General features: G+C 43.5%; 1 protein-coding gene across 1 annotated transcript; it reads right to left on the reverse strand.

The window, feature by feature from the left end:
- Positions 1-98: 98 nt before the first annotated feature.
- Positions 99-23699, reverse strand: deltaCOP (coatomer subunit delta). Its single transcript, XM_065427310.1, has 12 exons — positions 23553-23699; positions 23333-23440; positions 22745-22784; positions 21966-22156; positions 19823-20035; positions 17493-17802; positions 16232-16313; positions 12825-12990; positions 11818-11965; positions 7277-7388; positions 5254-5461; positions 99-374 (listed from the first exon to the last, which is right to left on the reverse strand). Exons 2-12 carry the CDS (start codon positions 23333-23335, stop codon positions 285-287), a joined length of 1563 nt encoding a protein of 520 aa, XP_065283382.1. The 5' UTR covers positions 23336-23440; positions 23553-23699; the 3' UTR covers positions 99-284.
- Between the last annotated feature and the right edge of the window lie 105 nt (positions 23700-23804).

The following is a 23804-nucleotide window of genomic DNA, read 5'->3' on the forward strand; positions in this document are numbered from 1 at the left end:
ATTGGACAATACCCTTCTATAGCAATAATATGTAAAAAACAAGTTTGCATTACTGTGCCACACACAGCAAGAAAGACCAGACTATCTAAACAGGCATGTTCAAAATAAACAGTTTTTATTTCTTTTGTCACATTGACTAACTCATTTGGTAGACAATGCAAAAGAGAGAAAAAAAGAAAAAGAACAGTAGCCTTCTTGTGCATGGTGCTGATACTCGTGGAACTGTAGCAAATGTACTGTTTGTTTACCCTCAAACATTGCCTCATGGTGAAACATTAGGTCCTTCAAATGACTTCGTACTTGTCCACTATGAGGTATGTGTTGAGCGAGTGCTTCACAGGTGTCTCGTCATCCACAGCCACCACATTCACGACCTGCAGAGAGAAAGCATACCAAGTGTTCGGTTAGCTGCAAGATGTGCGGTTGCACCATACAATGTGTCACTGCAAAGATATGTGGTTTGAACAAGCAGGCAGCACAAAAGAGGAACGAAAAAAGACAACACCACCCTTGTTGCAAACTGAAGTGCATTTTCTTTTTTTTGCAATAAAAAAATGTGCTTTTCTTTCCACCTGTATGTGTTTTGTATGCCTGCCTTTTCAAACAATTCAATTTTTCGGTCATTTTGATGTCGACTAAGGGTCCCAGCTGGCACGCATTAAGGACCCCTTCAGCGGCAATGTCTTTCTTGCAGAAGCTTAGGGCACTACAGTTAATGTGTTGAACACATGTAATCTTCCACTGGAAGTGCTTATTTTTGACCTGCCTTAAGGAAAATCTTCAAGTGCATATGGTAGCTCACAATGAGTTATTACAGTTTTACCCAATTTTAACATGTGCCTTCCTTTCTTTTTTATAACCAAGAAAGTTGGTCCTAAAATTGCTGCACAGTGTAATCGGACACAAAACCAAAACCATGTTTACAACTAGGGTTACCAACCTTCCTGAATTTAGCTAGACAGTAGTCCCAACTTTTGCTTTTTTGTTCTACTATAAGTAGCAATCTATAAGCCAGATATATATTTTATAATGCCTGACAACACATTATTCTCTTTTGACACCATTTGCACTGTCATAAACAGAAAGTATATTTCATTTTCATCACTGTTCCAATGCTGTTGTAGGTACTAACCATTAACAGTACCTCTATCTGTATTGGTAGCCATGTTACGAGGAAACTCTACTGCACGTTTCTTGTAGGGCACTGCAGGGCAAAGGCCTCTCCCATACTTCTCCAACTACCTCGGATATGTACTAATTGTGGCCATGTCGTCCCTGCAAACTTCTTAATCTCGTCCGCCCACCTAACTTTCTGCTGCCCCCTGCTACACTTCCCTTCCCTTAGAATCCAGTATGTAACCCTTAATGACCATCGGTTATCATCCCTCCTCATTACATGTCCTGCCCATGCCCATTTCTTTTTCTTGAGTTCAACTAAGATGTCATTAACTCGTGTTTGTCCCATCACCCATCTGCTCTTTTGGTATCCCTTAACGTTACACCCATCATTCTTCTTTCCATAGCTCGTTGCGTCATCCTCAATTTAAGTAGAGCCCTTTTTGTAAGCCTCCAGGTTTCTGCCCCGTACATGGGTACTGGTAAGACACAGCTGTTGTACACTTTCCTGTTGAGGGACAATGGCAACCTGCTGTTCATGATCTGAGAATGCCTGCCAAACGCACCCCAGCCCATTCTTATTCTTCTGATTATTTCAGTCTCATGATCCGGATCCGCGGTCACTACCTGCCCTAAGTAGATGTATTCCCTTACCACTTCCAGTGCCTCGCTACCTATCCTAAACTGCTGTTCTCTTCCGAGACTGTTAAACATTACTTTAGTTTTCAGCAGATTAATTTTTAGACCCACCCTTCTACTTTGCCTCTCCAAGTCAGTGAGCATGCATTGTAATTGGTCTCCTGAGTTACTAAGCAAGGCAATATCATCAGCGAATCGCAAGTTATACCCCTGTCAAGCAGGCAAGTTAGATGCACTTACAGGGAGTGCACTTCGGGACCTTGAGTGCACTTTAGGCTACGCGATGCTAAATGGGAAAACAGAGCGCACTCGTACTAAAGAAAATGACAACCGACTAAAACCATGTTTTTTGAATATGTAGATTAATATTTAAAAAAAAACTCTAAAAGGCGATTGTTTTAGTTGTATTATAAATGAAAAACAATTATAATCTATACCTACTCAACAAAAAACAAGAATATTTTTATCATAAGAGTGTTGCAAGCCAAGGCCGGCCAAAACAAATACCTAGCCAATCCAGAACAAGATGGTGGTGTGCGACGAAGCGGCCTTTGATCCTGCTAGAACAGAATATCAGCGAGTTCTGTTCTGATTATTTTCTTAAAAGCTGTTCAACAGTTAGAATTAACTTCTGTGTACTTGTGCTATGCATTACATTTTCTATTGTTGAAACCACTGGTGGCGAGGCTACGCACTCGACGAGCAAAGTGCGTTCCATGAACGCACTCCGTTTAGAGTGTACTCTTCTGCGAGTACACTCTGAATACCTCCAGTAAACATGTTGTGAATAGCATTGGAGAGATCGTATTTCCCTGCGTGACGCCTTTCTTTATTGGGATTTTGTTGCTTTCTTTATGGAGGACTACCGTGGCTGTGGAGCCGCTATAGATATCTTTCAGTATTTTTACATACGGCTCGTCTACACCCTGATTCCGTAATGCCTCCATGACTGCTGAGGTTTCGACTGAATCAAACGCTTTCTCGTAATCAATGAAAGCTATATATAAGGGTTGGTTATATTCCGCACATTTCTCATCACCTGATTGACAGTGTGAATATGGTCTATTGTTTAGTAGCCTTTACGGAATCCTGCCTGGTCCTTTGGTTGACAGAAGTCTAGGGTGTTCCAGATTCTATTTGCGATTACCTTAGTAAATACTTTGTCGACAACAGACAGTAAGCTGATCGACCTATAATTTTTTAAGTCTTTGGCATCCCCTTTCTTATGGATTAGGATTATGTTAGTGTTCTTCCAATATTCCGGTACACTTGAGGCCATGAGGCATTGCATATACAGGGTGGCCAGTTTTTCTAGAACAATCTGCCCACCATCCTTCAACAAATCTGCTGTTACCTGATCCTTCTCAGCTGCCTTCCTCCTTTGCATAGCTCCCAAAGCTTTCTTTACTTTTTCTGGCGTTACTTGTACGATTTCAAGTTCATCTCGACTATTCTCTCATCCATTATCGTCATGGGTGCCACTGGTACTGTATAAATCTCTATAGAACTCCTCAGCCACTTGAACGATTTCATCCATATTAGTAATGATATTGCCGGCTTTGTCTCTTAACGCATACATCTGATTCTTGCCAATTCCTAGTTTTTTCTTCACTGATTTTAGGCTTCCTCCTTCCCTGAGAGCATGTTCAATTCTATCCATATTATACTTCCTTATGTCAGCTGTCTTACGCTTGTTGATTAACTTCGAAAGTTCTGCCAGTTCTATTCTAGCTGTACATACACTGGCATCCCTTGATCAGATCTTTCGTCTCCTGCGATAGCTTACTGGTATGCTGACTAATAGAGTTACCACCGACTTCTACTGCACACTCCTTAACGATGCCCATAAGATTATAGTTCACTGTTTCAACACTAAGGTCCTTCTCCCGAGTTAAAGCCGAATACCGGCTCTGTAGCTTGATCCGGAATTCCTCTATTTTCCCTCTTACCACCAACTTATTGATCGGCTTCTTATGTACCAGTTTCTTCTGTTCCCTCCTCAAGTCTAGGCTAATTTAAGTTCGTACCATCCTATGGTCACCGCAGCGCACCTTGCCGAGCACGTCCACATCTTGTAGGGGGCCAGGGTTAGCGCAGAGTATAAAGTCTATTTCATTGCTAGTCTTGTCATTCCGGCTCCTCCATGTCCACTTTCGGCTATCCCGCTTGCGGAAGAAGGTATTGATTATCCACATATTATTCTGTTCTGCAAAGTCTACTAATAACTCTCCCCTGCTATTCCTAGTGCCTATGCCATATTCCCCCACTGACTAGTCTCCAGCCTGCTTCTTGCCTACCTTGGCATTGAAGTCGCCCATCAGTATAGTGAATTTTGTTTTGACTTAATCCATCGCCGATTCCACGTCTTCATAGAAGCTTTCGACTTCCTGGTCATCATGACTAGATGTACGGGCGTAGACCTGTACGACCTTCAATTTGTACCACTTATTAAGTTTCACAGCAAGACCTGCCACCCTTTCGTTAATGCTATCGAATTCCTGTATGTTACCAGCTATATTCTTATTAATCAGGAATCCGACTCCTAGTTCTCATCTCTCCGCTAAGCCCCTGTAGCACAGAACGTGCTCGCTTTTTAGCACTGTAATGCTTCATTTGTCCTAACTTCACTGAGCCCTATTACATCCCATTTACTGCCCTCTAATTCCTCCAATAGCACTGCTAGACTCGCCTCACTAGATAACGTTCTAGCGTTAAACGTTGCCAGGTTCAGATTCCAATGGCGGCCTGTCCGGATCCAGGGATCATGACATGGTAGGTCAAAAATAACTGTGCAACGTTGTTTGAACATACAAACTGGCCTCTCCTAACACTGACAGGGCTGGTCGTTGTGAGCAGCACAGCACCGAGGTTCCTTAACACGCACCTAAATCTAAGTATACGAGCATTCTTACGTTTTTTTAAGCAGATATATACATCAAGAAGTTTTTTTAAAGTTCAGCCCCGAACACACACCTCTTGTGGGACACATAAGCACTTAATTAATGATGATTTATCTTCAGACATAACACACAAACAGCATAAAACATGGAACAGTGAAGTCTGACAAGCAACAGCATTTTCTTCTTTTTAAGATCTGCTGACTCTGCTGTTACTAATGTCACCTGCTTCAAGAACTTGTACAATAAGCTTGCTCCAAGCAAGTATCTGTCTACCCTTTCATAGAAGACTTCCAAGGGTATGGTTGGAGACCGATACGCTAAAGTTTTTTATAAACTGGATTTATTTTTCATAAAACTCGATGAAACAATAAAATCATAGATTGAGCCTGATTTCATAAACTTTACAGAAAATACATGAGTTGGCAAGTATGTATTCATTACACATTGCTACTGACGAGACAGATTTTAATAAACTTACTTCAATACGTCCAATAATTCGTTATCCCAGTGCTTACTATATCAAGGTTTATTGTACAAGAATGAAAGCATGCGCAGTTGCAAACCTGCCAATGAAAGGGCGAAGGCCAAACATACATACCCGCATGTCACAGTAGAGTGTCTTGGAAACAAACTGGACCTGAACCGGGTAGAAGTCGTTGGGGCGGCCAGGTGCAGAGAACTCCATGCTGCCCGCTTTGTTGGAGGCGTCAATCAACGGCAGCTGCCACTCGAGCACACCTCGCCTGCTGTCGTGGTGGTAGTCGCCGTCGCACTCGTTCACCACCACTGATCCACTCCCGTGGCTACTGCAGGGGTTGCCACAGGAAAGCACACTTTCAGGCAGCAGCAAGACTTTCCGAAAACTTCACAGTTTGAAAGACAAGCCCCGAGCCAGGGCACTTTAAAGCTGCAACCCTAGAAGATGGCCCAGAAAAGAAGACTGTGCATGTTAAAAAAAGAATAAGCCATTCTTCGTTAATACATGCTTTTAACAATTACAGATTGGTTCACTGGATCTTTGAATAGACAATAGAAGTTCGGTCAACTTTGGACAACACACCTTAACAAAGCTGTGTTAAAAGTAATTTTTTATCATTCATGGTAACTCGCACTACTGTTAATAAACCTGAATGACAAAATAATAGCTGTTTCGTAGGACTGCATATTTTCCAGCATTTGAACTTCGAGCAGTGTTCGTACAGGTTTGCAAGACAAACGTTCAAGGCCCTTTCAAGGAATTTTCAGGAATACCGTGGCTCACAATATCATATTTACTGCGCTTTTCACTTCTTTTCTAATATATGCATTACATTCACAGTACAGCATAATATGGCTTAGCCCTCCTGTCGACTGTCGTGAAGCTTTTTGTGTGTCAAGGAAGGGTGTTGGCTAGCTACAGCAGTTGTCATACAACAAGGGGCATGAAAAGAATCTGTGAAGGAGTACTGTATGTTTACCTAGGTCAATTAATCACAGGGAACTCTGATCATGAGAAGAAAATTCATAGAAGAATAAAAATGGGTTGGATCGCATACGGCAGACATTGTCAGCTCCTGACTGGAAGCTTACCATTATCACTGAAAAGGAAGGTGTACAATCAGTGCATTTTACCAGTGCTGACATATGGGGCACAGACTTGGAGACTGACAAAGAAGCTTGAGAACAAGTTAAAGACAGCGCAAAGAGCGCTGGAACGAAGATTGCTAGGCATAACGTTAAGAGACAGAAAGAGAGCGGTTTGGATCAGAGAGCAAACAGGTATAGACAATGTTCTAATTGACATCAAGAGTTTACGAAAAAATTGAGCTGGGCAGGTCATGTAATGCGCTGGTTAGATAACCGTTGGACCATTAGGGTTACAGAATGGGTACCAAGAGCAAAGAAACGAAGTCGAGGACGGCAGAAGACTAGGTAGAGCGATGAAATTAGGAAATTCATGGGCGCTAGTTGGAATCTGTTGGCGCAGGACAGGGGTAATTGGAGATCGCAGGGAGAAGCCTTCGTCCTGCAATCGACATAAAACAGGCTGATAATGATGATGAAAAGAACGGTGCCCTGAACATGCATTGTGACTGGCCGAAAGCAAAATGACAGGTGGCACAAAGGGAACCGAAATGAACGACTGGGCAAGGCTGCAAAGAAAGCAGCATCAGATGTGGGAAGTGAACAAGCACCCATTTTTCTCTCATCCACTGTGGGGATTTCTAGTTTTGTGTGAATCATACCAAACGAAACGCATGTACTCTAGTGTCAGCTCTAAATTTTAGAAGCATTGTTTTACTGAAGAGTCTGCCAGGACCAAGCCCGTCCACACTGAAAAGCGAGTTACATACCGAAGTTATTTTTTTATTACCAAAGAATTTAAGGGTTTTGAAGAGTGCAAAAAGAATCCATGACTTTCAAGGCCTCCAAAGCACGATATAGTGTATATTCAACTTCAAAGGATTCACGGACCTGAGCATGCTCCGTCAAGAATGTTTCACACAGCTCTCGTCTAAAGTTTTTTCAAAATCAAGATACACCAAGTCAAACCTCGGCATGCGAGTACCTTCAGCATTTCAAATGTTCTGGGCAAAGGACTGCGCCATAACTGCTAACAGTGGTTAAAGGAAACTGCTTACCTGAGCGGAATGCTGATGACCACATTGTTCAGCTCCAATTGCTCCTGCTCCAGCTCATATTCAATGTTGACATCGCAGTTGTTGCCACCAGCTTCGGACACCCAGCAGTTGACTGCACGCATGCATTTTTCAAAAGGCAAACTCAGAAGTGAAATATGGGGTAACCGAATACCAGACTAGACTCGTAGCTCATGACTAATGAAAAATGTGAATGCCGTCTAAAACATTACAAAAATGGGCAGTCTTGCCCCTCGGGCAAAACGCCGAAGGCGATAGCATTGTTTAGCGGTGCAATCGAGCTCGCTGGTCAGTGTTTTAACGACACGCACAGCGACATGTTGGCGCAATGCAGCAACTGAGGTAGCCGCTGCTGTGCAGCTGTAAACAACACCCCGGCAGCTACCAGGCATCTCAAAATGCTGGTGTGGTGAGGAGTGCTGCTAGCAGCATTGGAGGCACTGTGCGTCAGTAGTGCACGAGAAGCGTTCTACGGAAAACTATGCCCTTTTATGGCTTCAAGTTTACTCTCCTCTCAAACCACCATGTGCACCATGGTGAGGTATGCACAAAGCTGCAAAGCAGGATCGCTAGTGTTTGTGTGCACAACGCTCATGCCAGCAGTGGAAGGCTGAATGCTGCCCTCGTTTCAACACCGAAATGCACAGCGTGCCTCTCTCTCAACTCTGAAGACCTTCTAACCCTTCAAGCACCAGCTTTGCATGCATCATCAACCATGACAGCACACCAGCTCCAATGTCGCAAACACACCTCGAAAGTCCATACAATTTGCTATCGCAATAAATGAAAACACTACGAGACAGAGAAGTACTAGTGTGGCTGTTAGGCCAGAATAATGCAATGATTCTCTTCCATCGCTTATCCAGTTTTTGCTATTACTGAACCGAGTGGCAGCCCCATGTCCATTATCACTAAAATCTACGACAGCCTGAAGTGTAGATAATGCAAATGGAAGAGAATTGCACCAAAAGAATCATTACATTCATTCTTCAATGCTACTGACATAGCTTTTGACAAATATAGACTGTGGCTGTCAGCTAGAACAACCATACTTAAAGAAAAAGAAAAAGGGCGGCTTCTTGCTTGAGAAGCAAGTAGAGTATTGTTATTAAAGACTTTTAACGTGTCCGCTATTCCGGCAAACCGGGGCGGTTTGGGTGGATTACTGGATGGTCGGGGGCATAAACGTGAGTGGCCAGATTGGTGGCGCCAGCTAGTGGTGCAAAGCTCAACCACCTAAACACAGAGCCAATTACTATATTCTTCTTAGCTGGGGTGCAAGTTTTCGACAGCGGCGTAATTGTGAACACAATTACACCACTGCCTGCCGAAAATTTAAACCAGCAGCGAAGTAGAATAAAGTAGGTTACTGCAATTTTAGCTCTGTTTGTCTGATTGAGCTCTACAACACCAGGCGGCTGCACCGCTCCGGCCGCTCACGTTTACGACCCCGACCATACGGTAATCCGCCCCAGTTTGCCGGAATAGCGGACACGCTAAAAGTCTCTATTAATAAGAACAAAAAATAATGTACAAGTGTACAAAACTGGAAGCAAGCTTTTCTGGAGCAGTCACATTTGCAGACTAAAGTAAATGCAGTGTTGTCACTGTGCCAACTTGCCACTTAGCAAAACAAGCTTGCTTTGTGCTGTCTTGCACAAAAACACTTGTACGCTTATATACCTGAGCATGTCGTATGTCTTAATGTCATTTGGGATGATTGTGGCTGAACTGTGAGCATTGGCACATGCACTCTCGACTTTATTCATCGGCTGTACATATGACATAGCCAATCAAACATACAGTACAGTTCACTATTAAAGGGAACACCTAATTAGCATTAAACGAACATAACTTAAATGCATTGTCAACTTCAAAGAAAAAAAAATTGCTTGATGCAACACCGCAGGTAAGTCTATACAGTTAAACATATTCATAACGAAATTGCATCCGACATGAAAATACTTACCTTATATACAGGGTGTTTCACGTAACTTGAACCAAGGATTTAAAAATATGGTTAACCACAACTGAATGGAACCAATGACATATGGTTTGTCGTCATGTGGCGCTTCTTAGTTTTTTTTTATATTGTGCTAAATTGGTTAATTAACTAAGATATATTATGCAAAACTATTAATATTCCCTTTAGGGCTAAGTGTGCTTTGTTATGTTGCAGAGGGCATTCCAAAACGACCAATTTAATTTTTTGTGGCAATGCACATGCTGCACGGTGATTTTTTCCGGCGTTTAAAGAAAGCCTGCGAAATATTAAATAAAACCACTTGACTGCACTCATGCACGATCGCATTGCAGCACTCTCAATTGTGCGTTGAGCCTATCGCTTATCAGGGACGACGGTGCTTCGTTTACAGGTGCCACTGTCAAAGGTGCTGATGCACCGTGAAGTCGATGCCAAGAGCCACGGCCGCTGACTTCACCAATCGTGTGCACTTTTGCTCAAAGCACAGATGAGAGCGCTATAGGAAGCGAGGCTCATATGCACTGAAATCAAAGATCTCAACAGAAAGGTGCCAAGGAAATGACCCTGCTATAGACAAGACCTGTTGAAAGCAGGTTATGTATCTGCAAAAAATGATGGTAAGGTTTGAAGCTTGTCTTTTAGAGGCGAGATAAATGAAGAGAGGGGTCAGGATGCTTGCAGCCCTTTAATGAAAACTGCTTAGTTCATCAACCTCTCCTGCATGACACAAAGTCAGCTTGTGCAATCTTTGTGGAATTATAAGTGGATCGCTAGGTTAAGCAAGAGGACAGCTCACAAATTACCACCTTTTGAAAGCCTCATGCAAAGTGCGTTGGACTGTTAATTCACTGTCCATGTCAGTTACTCTCAACTCTCAGACAGCTGCCCAGTCATGCGGGAGAGCTTTACTCTATCTTATGACACCGAGAAGTATAACATCATATTTTATAAATGGGAAGATGACAGATGTACAGTTATGTGCAATATGACTTGCAACACCTTTGTTCGTAGTCGAAGGGGCTCCAGGGTTGCGCGGCAACTCTGACATGCGAAATAGTGGTTTAACAAATGCCGCTAATTGAAGCTGTGTTTTGGTCTGGAACTTACCCTCTGTCTGCACAGCTGCACAGTCTTGGGGCCCCTACGACTACAGGCACCAGTGTCATACTGCACGTGACTGTACAAAATGCTGCATATTTCGCTGCGTATGTTCGGAATAAGGTATTGTACTCACCACTGCTCTGTTCTTGCTGCTGACACAATTTTATGCTGGTGCTATTGCGGTAGCAGCTCGCATCCCCAGAAATTCAAACAAATTTGCACTTTTTCCTTAAAAACCAGGAATCAACTGAGGCAAGTGTTAGACAGAATGAAGTGAACTTCAACATGCCATCCTCCTGCAAAATTTCAGCAAGAACAGTACAGTGGTGAGTGCAACATCTTTTTTCAAACATACATGCAGCACCCTGTACAAGGCATCATCAGAAATGATGGCATGGAGTTCAGGATCTCGCTTTTTTTTTCTTCCTTAGTGGCCAACACCAGCAGACTTCAGCTTAGAGATTGACAAAAGTGGCTGAGCCTGCTTGCTAGACTGAAATTTGCCTTTGGTGATAACTAAATGCTACTCAGTTGAGCTCAGCAAGTATCAGGTTACCAACTTCACCCACTGGCAAATGGTTAGCTGAACCGACGTGTTTGCCAGGTGCAAATAAATGCAGCTGCACTCGACTAGTGCTTTGCAGCCCGTATCGAAGAACAAGACATTGAAGCCAACAACAAGTGCACTTCCACTTCCACCCAAGCACTGCCATGATCGGCTCTCTAAACTTGACTTCTCACTCAACCTGCTCTTGAGCGTCAAGTTCCTCTATGTAGACAAATCTACAGTTCACGTGACGAATCTGACAGATATTTGCTTGCCGTAAGCATCATTACAAGTAAGTTCTAGTTTAACACAGAAAAAAAGAAATTCGGCAGCTTTGCCCAAAGGCAAAGCATTGAAGGCGATGGCAAGCTTTAGAGCTGTGCTGAAGGTGCTGCAGAAGGCTGGTTTGATGAAGAGCAATTCCAACGGCATTGCAGACGTTTCATCTCGATAGTGCATGATACGAGACTGTAGGAAAACCATCGGCGCACGTAGGCGCCAAAGACAGAATTAGATGGATTTACCTTAACGTTTACTGTTCGTTCCGCTCAGACCAGTGTTTGCACTACTGTGTGGTTCGCACACAGCTGCTCAACAGGAATGCTAATGTTTATGCGCACAGTGCTCATGCTAACAGCAGAAGACAGAACGTTGCATTTGTTCAGGCAGAGTCGACTGAGTGCAGCGTGACGATGTACGCACTTGGCGTCGTCGCCTTTGCAGTCAAATGCACTGTGCGTATCTAGATACCTTATAACCCTCCATGCACGGATGTGCACGAGTGTTTACACCATGACAGCATTACAACGCCAACCACGATGGCGAAAACATGCATCGAGTCTTCGTACAATTGCTATCGCAATAACAAAGCAAAGCAGAGGCAGCACGCACTGGAAAGCGGCACCATCTTCTCATCCTGAGTCTGGAAGCGCCACTTCAGCACGCCCACGTCAGAGTTGATGGGGAATGGCTTGGTCGGGTTCTTGAGGCTCACCTGCTGCGTGCTCTTAAACAGTTCCTTGTCGATGTTTGGGTGCGTCTGAGACGATAGAGACAAGTTGGCAGTCAAGCATTCTGGCTGACAGCGTCAGTCAATGGAAAGCATCATAGGAACTACCAGTGAGACATGCCTGCCCTAGCAACGAAACCATACTCGGTGACAACCTAAGGATTCAGCATGAGCTCCGCCAACGACACTGCACTGCAAAAAAGTGGCTAGCAATTTTTTTGAGTTTTTGACACAAGACTAATTTCTATGCTGTATGTGGTGCAGTAATATTTGCCTCGCCTGTTCACAGCAGCCTCTCCGACAGATTGGCAATGTTTTGTTACTATGTTCAAAAGCGTTACAGGGACCCCTTAACGACTACCAAAATTTTAAGCGTCATACCAGATCTTGCTTAATTTCTCGTACACGAGAAGCATGTGCAATGCTGCAAACCTACAATAAACATGGTAGTCGCGAACAATGACTTGTCAACCGTTGCCTCGATTTCATGCCATTTTAAAGCAAAGCTTTCTTTACAGAGTCTGAAAGGTTTTGATGCTGCGTTGGTTGGACTTTGCGGATATCAGTGCGCTGGCAGCGTTGTCCCACTGTGGGCAAAGTTATCGTCGACATGGCATGAAACCGCATCTTTGTTCACCAACTCTCAAATCTAACAAAATGAAAATTTTTTCTGACTGCCTGATAATATGGAAATCTTTACAGCCCCTTCTGTGTAAGAAAAATCGGACGGCAACTGTATTCATCTGCAAAAAGGTTGAATTTCAGTATAATGAAATTTCGACGAAACAAAGTAAAATGCCAATTTTACTGACTCTGTTATATCGAGGTTCAACTGCCTTCTTTATATCTTATTATACTCGTTATAAGCGTCAACAGATTCAATCATTACCTGTATTTGGACGCCCTTGTCATCATGGTTCTCAAAGATGAGTTTGATGCGCCCAAACTGCTCATCTGTGATGCGGAGTGTCACCAGCCCATGCACTTCTAGGTTTTGCAGGCCACCGTCACGCAGCGCTGTCAGGGTGACCTTTTCTTCTATGTTGAGGCTCACCCTGCATGAGCAAGGCAATGTATATGTACCTGCTGCCTAAAAAGGCAACACCCATGAAACCACTGAAACCACATATAGACTGCTGTAAGTTGGGAAAGAATGATGGCTGTGGCATGCACCTGGGCCCATTTTACCAAGGATTCAGCCAAACCAAGATGGGCTGTGGTTACTTACATCCTTTTAAACATTGTCCTAGTTAGATAAAAGTTAGTCCACAAATTTCTTTTTTGGTTTCTCTTTGTTCTGTTAGTGTGAAATGAAGACTTAACTAAATTGCATGACATTACTGAAAGTTAGGTAAGGGAAGACAGGGAATGCTAGAAGGTTTTTAAGGGTGTGCAAATATTCTAAATTTTGTAATAATTAAGTGAATAGAGTCCTAACAGATTCGGTTCTCAAATTGAGTGGTTGCTGCTCGACTACGTTCTAGAAGAATAGTCTCTATTTGAAAATCTAAATATATTTCGAATACAGTGAAATCTCGTTACTATGAACCCTACATTAACAAATTTCTCAAATTTACGAATATTTTAAGGATCTCCGCTAGATTGCCTATACTTTCAATGTAAAAATATTCCAGAACTACGAATTTCAATATAGTGCATATTTCAGAATAACGCACATAGTTTAGGGTATTTTCCCCTTTATAACCGAGGAACATCAGTATTATGAATTTGGCTAAAAGTAACAGCGTCGCAACTCTAATGTGAAACACAAACCGAGAGTGCAGTAGCTATCATCATCACCATGTTGCAGTAGCTATCATCATCATGTCGAGTGCCAACTGCTTCACCACAAACTTCACCAAGAACTTCACGACAAAGGTTTGGCGATGATCGCGTAAGATCCAACGATGAATGCAGCTAGAGATGGCGCCAAGATGAAGCGAAAGCAGTTTTCGCTGCAGGACAAATTGGGCGTATTGCAGGAAATCGACAAAGGGAAAAACAAATCGACATGTGCAGACAGCGTGGCAATGCCCCATCGACAGTCGCGACCATTTTGGAAGACAGACAAGATTGTCAAGCTCCACCGGGAATGGCAACCCGCTCCTATGAGGAAATGGCTGCGACTGGGAAACTTTCAAAATGTGGACCAAACTGTTCCTACGTGGTTCAAAGATGCCAGACTACAAAACATTCCCATGTCTGGCCCGATGCTCCAAGAAAAAGCCCGCGAATTTGCCGATGCACTTTCAATAACTGGCTTTGACGCCAGCGCGAATTGGCTTTTTTGTTTCCGCCAAAGGAACGGAATAACTTGGCAGGCAGTCTCGGGCAAGGAAAAGGCTGCTGACAGAGAAAGCACGGATTCCTGGCACAATGATCGTTTTCTAGAGGTGGCTGAATCGTACTCTGAAGACAATATCTTCAACGCGGATGAGACCGCATGTTTTCATGAGCTCCTGCCAGACCGGATGATGCACTTGAAAGGGCACCAGTGCAAAGGAGGGAAGAAGCCGCATCTTGACGTGACAGTCCTGCTCTCCTGCAATGCAACAGGCATAAAGAAAATTAAACCTCTCGTCATCGGCAAGTATGCAAAGCCTCGCTGCATGAAAAACGTCATGTCGTTACTGCACGATTACCGCGCCGACAAACGGGCCTGGATGACCAGAGAATTTTTTTTCGAGTGGCTTATCAAACTACACGACCGAATGAGGAGGGATTACCAAACAGTTCTACTGGTTGTTGACAACTGCTCTGCTCACATTGTGAATGTTCGCTTGGAGTTCTGCTGCAAAACAACACGTCCTTGCTGCCACTCCTAGACCACGGCATTATAAAGAGTGTGAAAGCAGAATTTTGTAAGCTCCTTGTACAGTGGTTTATTACCAACCTCCACCTAAAGCAGCTGACTGCAGTCAGTATTCATCACGCAGCGGAAATGCTCATAGGAGCTTGGTGGAACTTGAAGGCATCCACCATTAGCAACTGCTGGCGAAAAGCAGGGCTTGTCAAAGCACCTGTGGAGCTTGAAGATGACCTGGAGGTGACCGACAACAACCCAGGAGACCTGTGGACCGTGGCTGCGGAACTGCTGACCGTGGTCTCTTCCTCTGATGACTATGTAGAGAGTGGCAGCGCAGCACTAATGGTGGAGGACCTGACAACCGAAGGGATTGTTAACTGTGTTAACAACGTCTCCAGTGAAAATGATGACACGAAGGAAGGCAACTGTGGGTCACTGAACACAGATGAGATCGTTTTGAACATTGATGTTTTAGTCACATGAACAAAGTCCGCACTTTCATCGCTCAATGCAATGATGTACCCGATGAGGCACTGGGCAAAGTGGTAGATGTAGGCGCATTCCTAATCGGTCATGCGTGCTGCCCGCACCAGAAGAAAATCACTGCTCTCTTCAAATAAAGCAGCTTTGAAGTGAGTGAAACATTTCTATTTGAGAGTGTGCTTGTCTGCACACGTGTCTACTGCCAAGGTTTGTCATTTTCATTTCTAGGTTTGTCCACTGGCTTATAAACACAAATTTTTCATTACAACAATATTTCAAAATAATGAACGATGTTCGGCAATCCCGCATGATTCGTTTTATTGAGATTTGACTGTAGCATGCATCTGAATACTTTTCATCATAGAATGTAAACGATAAAAGATGAAGTTGAAGCTAAAATGCAATAACTTTCATCCCATCCACAGTGGACAGCATGCTGCGTGACTCAGACAGCCAGACTTGTCCAGCCAAACATGATCAGCTGCAACAAAATGTTTAGCCACACCATTCGGCAGTAGGTAGAGTTTGCTACTATTTATAGATTCAGCACTTTTGTGCTCTTATTGGATTAAATATGAATATGTTTCATTTCAAAATACTTCATATAATAGCACACCATCTGTCACAACTACTTGAACTAGAGGAAAAGCATATTTATTATTATTATAATTGTTACAATTTTTTTTCTTTGCTCTGCCATTGCCACAGACTACACACATTTCCGATTTCGCAGTGGAGGTATAAACAGGCATTAACTGGCCAACAAGGTTGCCATTCTAAACTTTATATGATAACGCATGACCCTGTATGCTGAAAGAGCCCTCAGTCTGTGAAAAAGCAGCTGCTTAGTTTATTGTTCCCAATCATCAAAAGCAACAAGCATCAAAAGTTCAGATAGCTCTTCAGCCACTGGAATTACTTTATATTTCTGTGCATAATAAATTGTGGATATGAAAACCTCTTCCGCACTTATGTCCAATGCTCCATGAAAAAAAGTTAGTGCTCACGCTTCAGTTGTAGCCGGCTGTGGAATGTTTCGGGCAGCTGCCGAAGAAGATGGAGATTTGGCAGATGTTGCACTTGAGATGGCTGTTGCAAGAAAAAAGCAAATATTCAGGAAAAACAGGTATCAAGAAACAAAAAACCCATACAACTGTTGCTCACACAGCAAAGACACGATAGGTCAAGGCCGGAGGGTAAGCACGATGCACAAACATCATGCTGGAATCCAACAATGACTTCGTACACAACCTCGCCAAGAGCGACTGTTCAAATTAGTGGTGCGCCGTGCCTGCCAAAAATGAACTAGGATAGCGTACCTACAGCTACATAACTGTACTAACCCTGCTAACACAATAAGCTTCAAATTCGTTAAACACATTAATACCAACGAAATCCACGCATGTTCTGCACACGCATCCACATAACCAGTATGATAGTGAACATTTAGCTTTGACTACAAAAGGCCATAGTGGCTCAGCATTTATGTTAACATAAAAACATTTGAGACGAAATGTTCAGTGGGGAAGTCACTCAGCGCACACTAGTTTCTTGAATTTCCAACTTGGTCTCTATCACAAGTCTTTTCATTCCATATAACACGGCAGCCAGCTTATTAAACCAGCAGACTTTCACACGCCATCCGAACATTATGATCCTGCCAAAAGCCCACACCGCTATGTTTCAACAATCATTTTTTTTCCCCTCAGAATTGCACAAGACTGGAATAGCTTTGAGAAACAAACTGGACTGATTATTAATCTGGTGTGCACTTTATGTCAGCCACCGAGTATGGTAAAATGGAATTAAAATAGAATTCTAAAGTCCCACCTGCCAGAACCATGATATGATTGTGAGGGATGCCATAGTAATATTAATTATGATTAATTATGACCACTGGTTATTTAACATGGACCTGAATCTAAGTACGCAACCATTTTTGCCTTTTGCCTCTATCGAAATGTGGCTCCTGCGACTGGGATCGAACCTACACCTCCGAACTCAGCAGCACAATGCCATAGATCAAGTGTGCTGGCTCATCCTTGTAAAAATGTCAACAACTTCGCTCTTCCTGTGCCTGCCCTTCACATAATGTCTCAGGATGGGACGCTTAGGGTATGAATAAAGTGTTATCCTATGTTCACTCACTTAATGTCTCAGGATGGGACCCTTAGGGTATGAATTAAGTATTATCCTATGTTCACTCACTTAATGTCTCAGGATGGGACCGTTGGGGTATGAATTAAGTATTATCCTATGTTCACTCACTTTCACCCTCCTGCTTGAGCTGATCAGCAAAAGTGTCCCATTCTCGGTGCTTGCTGCCCAGCTTGAGTGCCTTGTTAGGCCCACTGCCGCCCGTTGGGCGACTAGGCGGTAGGTATGTGGAGGGTTTAGGCGATGATGGCTCACTGAGCGTGTCTGGTGACACAGCTGTAGGTGTGAAGCCCGAGCCTGAGCCAAAGCCTGTGCTGAAACTACCAGGCCGTGCACCACCTCCTTTGCGTGCCTCCTGCCGTGCTCTCTGCAGCTCCTTGGCTTTCTCTTTCATCTTCAGTTTGGCCTCGCGCTCTTGCGTCTGCACAGGATGGCACAATGCATTCAGCTCTGAAAGGAGCAATTTGACCAGCAGTACTGATTTTGCAAAGCAGTAATTTGGTTAAATTGCATTAAGCATGCCTTTCATTATCAGCAGCACTGCTACAGTGCTTTTCTTTACAGGTGCGAGCAGAAATATCACATTTCCTCTTAACAACCTGCCTCCTGAACCTGCATGCAGCAGTACCCCCTTAATGATCAGGTCTAAACGTTGCATCAAGAAGCCATGTACAAAATTTCCATCACTTGCATGTTCAAATGGTACAGACACAATACTAAGGAAGCATCGTAAGCAATGTAGAGTACGTCCCCATTTGTTGGCAGCTAAATGAGTTGCAAGACTCATTTTCAGTTCACTTCTAAAAATCTTTCAGAGATGCTAATACAATTTAGCTCCCCACACGATTAAATCTCTCTTCACACAGATTACTTAAAGGGACCCTGAAACGATTATTACGATTTTGTACAAAGGTACCTAATCGTTAGAGTATGTCCTTCTGATCATTAATTGACGCATCTATGTGCTCTACGTAAAGTGTGTAACTTATTATAATGTTTTAAAAATGTACATCGCTGCTGATCGCAGCACACTGCTCGGCGAAATTTTCAGCCACTCCTACCCATATGACGTAAATCACCCAATTGACGTCAGTTGCGCGAGCTATCCGACTGGCTGCCCAGGGTGCGTCATCGATAATTTTTCCACCTTTATGGTGAACAAATGATGTTTGTAATAGTTGGAACGTTAGTTAATTTGTTTCTATAAAAAAAAGTAATAGAAAGAGAATGAACCAGAACAATTTCTCACTACACTTAAGCACTTCCGGCACACAGCAAGCATCGTCTGCTTGTGTTACAACATGCTCCATTTTGACAAGAGCTTCGCGGTCAGAGTCGGTCTCAGTCTTTTCGCGAGCACAATGATTAGACTTTGTTGCATTGTGGACTGCAAACGTAGTGAGTGGCAATGTGTCAAGCTGCGACATCGTGTCCCTCTGCAAAGCAGCAGACGACTGGACTGGCTGCACCGCATCGTACTGCCACTATCCAATCGGCGCCAGGATTTGCGCATTTGCGGCCATCATTTTATAACGGAAGATTATTAACGCAATAGGATTTCGCAAGTCCAGTATTAGGGTAAATGCAAGCGCAAGGGGACGGGGCCTGGCCGTTTGACCGTGTCGTTGTTTTATGGGATGAGCAGAAGCGCAAATGTGAATGGTCTGCACAGTGCAGCCAAATGGTGGCACAGAGCCCAACCACACAGTAGCAGTAACGAACTTTCTTCTTTGCTGCTGGTGTAAATTTTTCACAAGAGTGTAATCGTTAACATGTTTTTGTAAATGTTTAAAATGTTTTACACTTGATTAGAGCAATATCAGCTCTTTGTTTGGCTGGCTCTGTACCAACAGGTGGCTGGACCGTGGAGACCGCTCAGGCAACTTACATACGTCTATGCTAAAGTTCATTCATCAGCTTGAGTTTATGCCTCCACCGTTCTGTCGAAACGCCCAGCCTGTCTGTGGTTACCGGAATACCAGACGCGTTCGGCGCTGTGACAGAATGCTCGCAACGCACGCTGCTTCAATAGCTCTCGCTTTGGGTCAGCTGCTAAGCAGCTGGCGGAGAGTTTGGAGAGGCTTCGTGCGTGCGCTCCTAGAGAACTGGAAGTTGATGACACAATGTGCCATCATGGCACAGAGCCAGTGAAGACGGAGCTTAGCCCCGATCACTCGGCGAATGAGTTGAGGAGGAAATGCATGACTATGGAGGAGGGTAACTTGTAATCCTCCGTAGCTCTCTTAATATGAGACGTTTCACAGAAATTGTGGTGCAAATGATTAACTTTAGCTGTACCCTACACGTCTACAAAATTTGTTCAAACAGTTTCACGGGCCCTTTAATGTAAAGGAAGGAAGTGCATTCCAATAAGCCCTATATGATATAAAAATTTCAGTTCACACGAAGTCCAATATGGGTAAGGGAATCGCTTTGCCCACCTGTCGGACAGCCTGGTAGACCTTCTCCTCATGCGAGTCCATTTCAACAAACGTGCGGATCTGGGCCAGGTTGACGCTTTCTCTGTAGCCTAGGGCCACAATCTCATCAAAGGCAAAGATGAGGTTGAATGCCTGCTCTGCCACCTCTTGTTCATCCAGGCCACGGCAGTACTCAGGCAGCACACGTGAGAACAGCCGCAGGGTCTCCAGGTCCTATCATCGCACCGAAATAGCAACGGAAGTGATTACAACATCAGGGGGAAGGAGTTACGTTCTCCACCACTCAGAGACAAGCGAAGATACTAAAATGAGTAATTACCAAGCTAAACAAATTGCTGCTTGCCCTTTAGCTTTATGTGTTTTCTCACTTATTCCATGTGCCGTTGGGCAACTCTAAAGCACGATACACATAGCAACAGTGGTGTTTCTATATCTTGCGATGCAAGATCCAGTACAATGCTCTACTATAGAAAAAGGAACCCCCTGACGTCCCGCCTTTGCATTCCATTCCGTAAATGTATTTGAGAATGCAAAGTGAACATGCTGTAGATGATAGGCATCAATCAGTATTGCAACAATGCCTTTGGAACAGTGCCGTCATAGGAAGACACATCCAAAGGCTGTAGAGACGGCATCACCAAGCAGTTGCTTGAAGGTATGGGCATTCAGAGTATGTCTATAATCACCGCCGACATCAAAAATGCCATGATACACAATACCTAACCATTTGGTTAATACCTGCTGCTACATCATAGCTACTCATTTTTCCAGCAGTCATCTTCCTTTTCTCTTTCCTTGTATATCTGCTGCGCATAAAGCCATCTTCTGGCAATGCGACCCGTAACAGTGCATAGCACAGAATAAGTAAACACTTATTCTTGAAGCACTATTCATTACAACATGCCTACCACTTTTAGGTCATACATACTATGTACATATTTACTTTTACGTACTATGTACATACATACTTTTAGGTCATACTACTATGAGAAGAAAAACTGCAAGCATGAACTCGAGGCCTGAACATTCTTCCTTCCTTTGCTCTACTGTAGAGCCTCAAATGTTCACCTTTCGAAGTTAAAAGTGAACTTTCAAAAATTCCTTACAGTCTTGTGTGAATTTTCAGTACAATTGTAGTGAGTGCTGTAGCCGAGGGCAATTCTCACCATTATAACATTTTCTGACATCACACCAACTATTGCCATTGGGTGGGCACTGTTAACTGGTTGCTATTTTCCCAGATAGTTAAGAAGCAGTCCCTTCTAAACTTATCGAAAGCTTTGCTAGGGCCTGGCTTTGAACCTTTGCTCTCAAAGCAAGCAATTACAGTGAAACAGCTTGATAACAAAGTGCTTGGGGCCTCTGAAATTATTTGTCATACAAGTCCCTTAATCCTTCATTTTACAGGTTATTTCGTTGAATAGGCATTCGTTGTAGGGGGCACTCAAATGTATCGGAAGGAGTAGGGTGAGTTGGAACATGCACAGCCTATCACCAATTCAGCATTGCTCCAACAGTTCAGGTGACCCTACATGATAATTCAAGAGTAAAGAAGTGTAAACAACAGTGGTTACTTCACATATTAACACAAATTTCTTACACATAGGTTTTAGACCTTGCAAACTGATGCAGGTATTATAATGAACACTCTTTATATTTGGTCTCTATGGGCCACTGCAGACAATACAATAAGTGCAGACTGTAGTCTAGAGATTATGTTAGGAATCCAGACCCATAAAAGCGAAAGCTTGCACAGAAACAGATGCTTTAAGTGAATTAATGAATTCGTGGGAAGACCAATGGTTGCATATCACCAGAGTGACAATTTTTCTGCTAAAGTTACTGAGTGTGCCATGCTCTACCAATTCATCAGGCAAAGCCACTGCCACTTTCTGTACGTTTATAAACACCTATTTAAATCAGTGGAAACCAGTGCACAAGAAAGCTATTGCTTGTTAACCCCACGTATGAATCACAGCAATTGGTTTTGCAAATATTAAACATGAAATTGTTAGCGACTAAGGCATGTTTTGCCCAAGCTTTTGCACCATCTCGGCTGTCATCAAACCCTAGCTCTCACTAGCTGTCGGATAACACAGCAAAGAAAAGCAAATTAGCCACATGTATTTTTTAGCATAGTCACCTCAAGGATGTTGCTGGCACGTGTGGTCAACAGCAGCACATAGAGCTTGTCATGTGGCTGGTACACGTAGCGCACACTCTCAGTTTCCACAAAGGTGTGCTGCCTTCCGGCACCCAGCAGCTTGGGGAATGCTAGAAGAAGGCCCTCCACCCGAGCGCGACTCATTTCCACGAACTGCCGAGACACAATGACTGCAAGAAATGATGGTGACAGCACCAGGAATGGTGTTTCTTTCGCTTCTCCATAGCAAAGACATTTCATTAAATCGTCTGGCTCTCATTGAAAACAAACTTTCCTGAAACCTACTGACAATACACTTTGCTGCTTGCTGTAGCGTGGTCCAAGATGATCACAATACTTCATACACTGGCCGTGGTGGCGAAGTGGTGTTGCGTTACTAAGCCCGAGGGTGTGAAATCAAATCCTGGCCACGGCAGCCGCATTTCGATGGGAGTAAAATGCAAAACGCCCGTGTACCGTGCATTCGGCGCACCTTACAAGAACCCCAGGTGGTCAAAATTAATTCCGATTCCCTGACTACGGCGTCCCTTATGAAAAAGTTCTACTTTTGGCACGTAAAACTGCTTCATTTTAATACTGCATACAGAATTTATATTTGTTGTAACAATAAGATTAGGTTAAAAGACGTGCACTAAAATCGTTTCTATTGCTGCCGTTTGAACACATCACACGTTTCAAGATCAAAAGGACTGTTCAAAACGTGCAGCGATATTAATAGTATGCACTGCAACGAGTGGTTATTACTCGAAAAAACTTACCCTTCCCGGCTTTAGTCATCACGGCGGCTGCCAGGAGCACCTGAAAATGCAAGTGAGAACTAAGTTCACTGCAGATTAGAAAAAGGGCGCTGCCTCTGGTAAGCTCATTCAGTGCGCAGCTGTCAAATTTGTTCGTCGATTGAAAGCATATCGCCACGTTACAGCCGTCAGGTGTAAGAATTTATAATTTCTCGCGCGAACGAATCACAACACTGAGACCACGCAATCCTGACCCGGATGTATCCCGAACAATCCTGAGCACATTCTTTCCCTTCTTATTCAGTCCAATCTTCCTCTGGCTGACAGTTGGTGTCGACCTGCGGCCAAAGACGCGGAGCCTGTCCTAAAGTGACGAGAACGGTGGTAACTTTTCCCGCAACGGAAGAAACAGTCACAGTTTCACCTTAAAGCCTTCCAATTAAATACCTATTCAATCAGAAAGTAATTGAACCGCAACTGCACGCAACTCGAAACTCGGCGTACACAACTAAGGTCACGATCAGTACGGCTGACATGCGACTATTGAACAACAACCTAATACTTACGACACTAGGTTGGTATATTAAGTACTTACGAGCACTAGCTTACCATTTTGAACGATTTTTTATGGCGGTGCTGCGTAGGTAATCACTGACACCGGCCCTTTCCTGTGAGCTTCGAAGGATGTCTACTTCAAAGCTCCCTTCTGGAGGTACGCTGCGTAGATGAAAACAAGCAAACAATATAAAGAACCCCTCTGACACTTCACTTGATTCATTTGACAAGTTATAAAATTCTCATTGTAAGTATACTGGCAAAGAAACATCACCTGCATTAGCAGCCAACTCCAAATATTACACGTTTGCAGAGCGAGCGATGGTTCCGGAACCGGAAACTGATCTTACGAATGAGCGTTGCTAGACGAGCGTCGCTTTATAACGTTGTACTCCGATAAAATTATGATAGAAGTTGACAATAGTTTGCGCGCTTGTTTCCTAATCGATTATTCGTTGATGTTCTTTGTTTGCTTCTATTGGCGAATAGAGCTTCAATTAATGGCTTAAAGCGCGTTATATTTAAA

The sequence above is a fragment of the Dermacentor albipictus genome, chromosome 4 (assembly GCF_038994185.2).
Source record: "Dermacentor albipictus isolate Rhodes 1998 colony chromosome 4, USDA_Dalb.pri_finalv2, whole genome shotgun sequence".
Lineage (NCBI taxonomy): Eukaryota > Metazoa > Arthropoda > Arachnida > Ixodida > Ixodidae > Dermacentor > Dermacentor albipictus.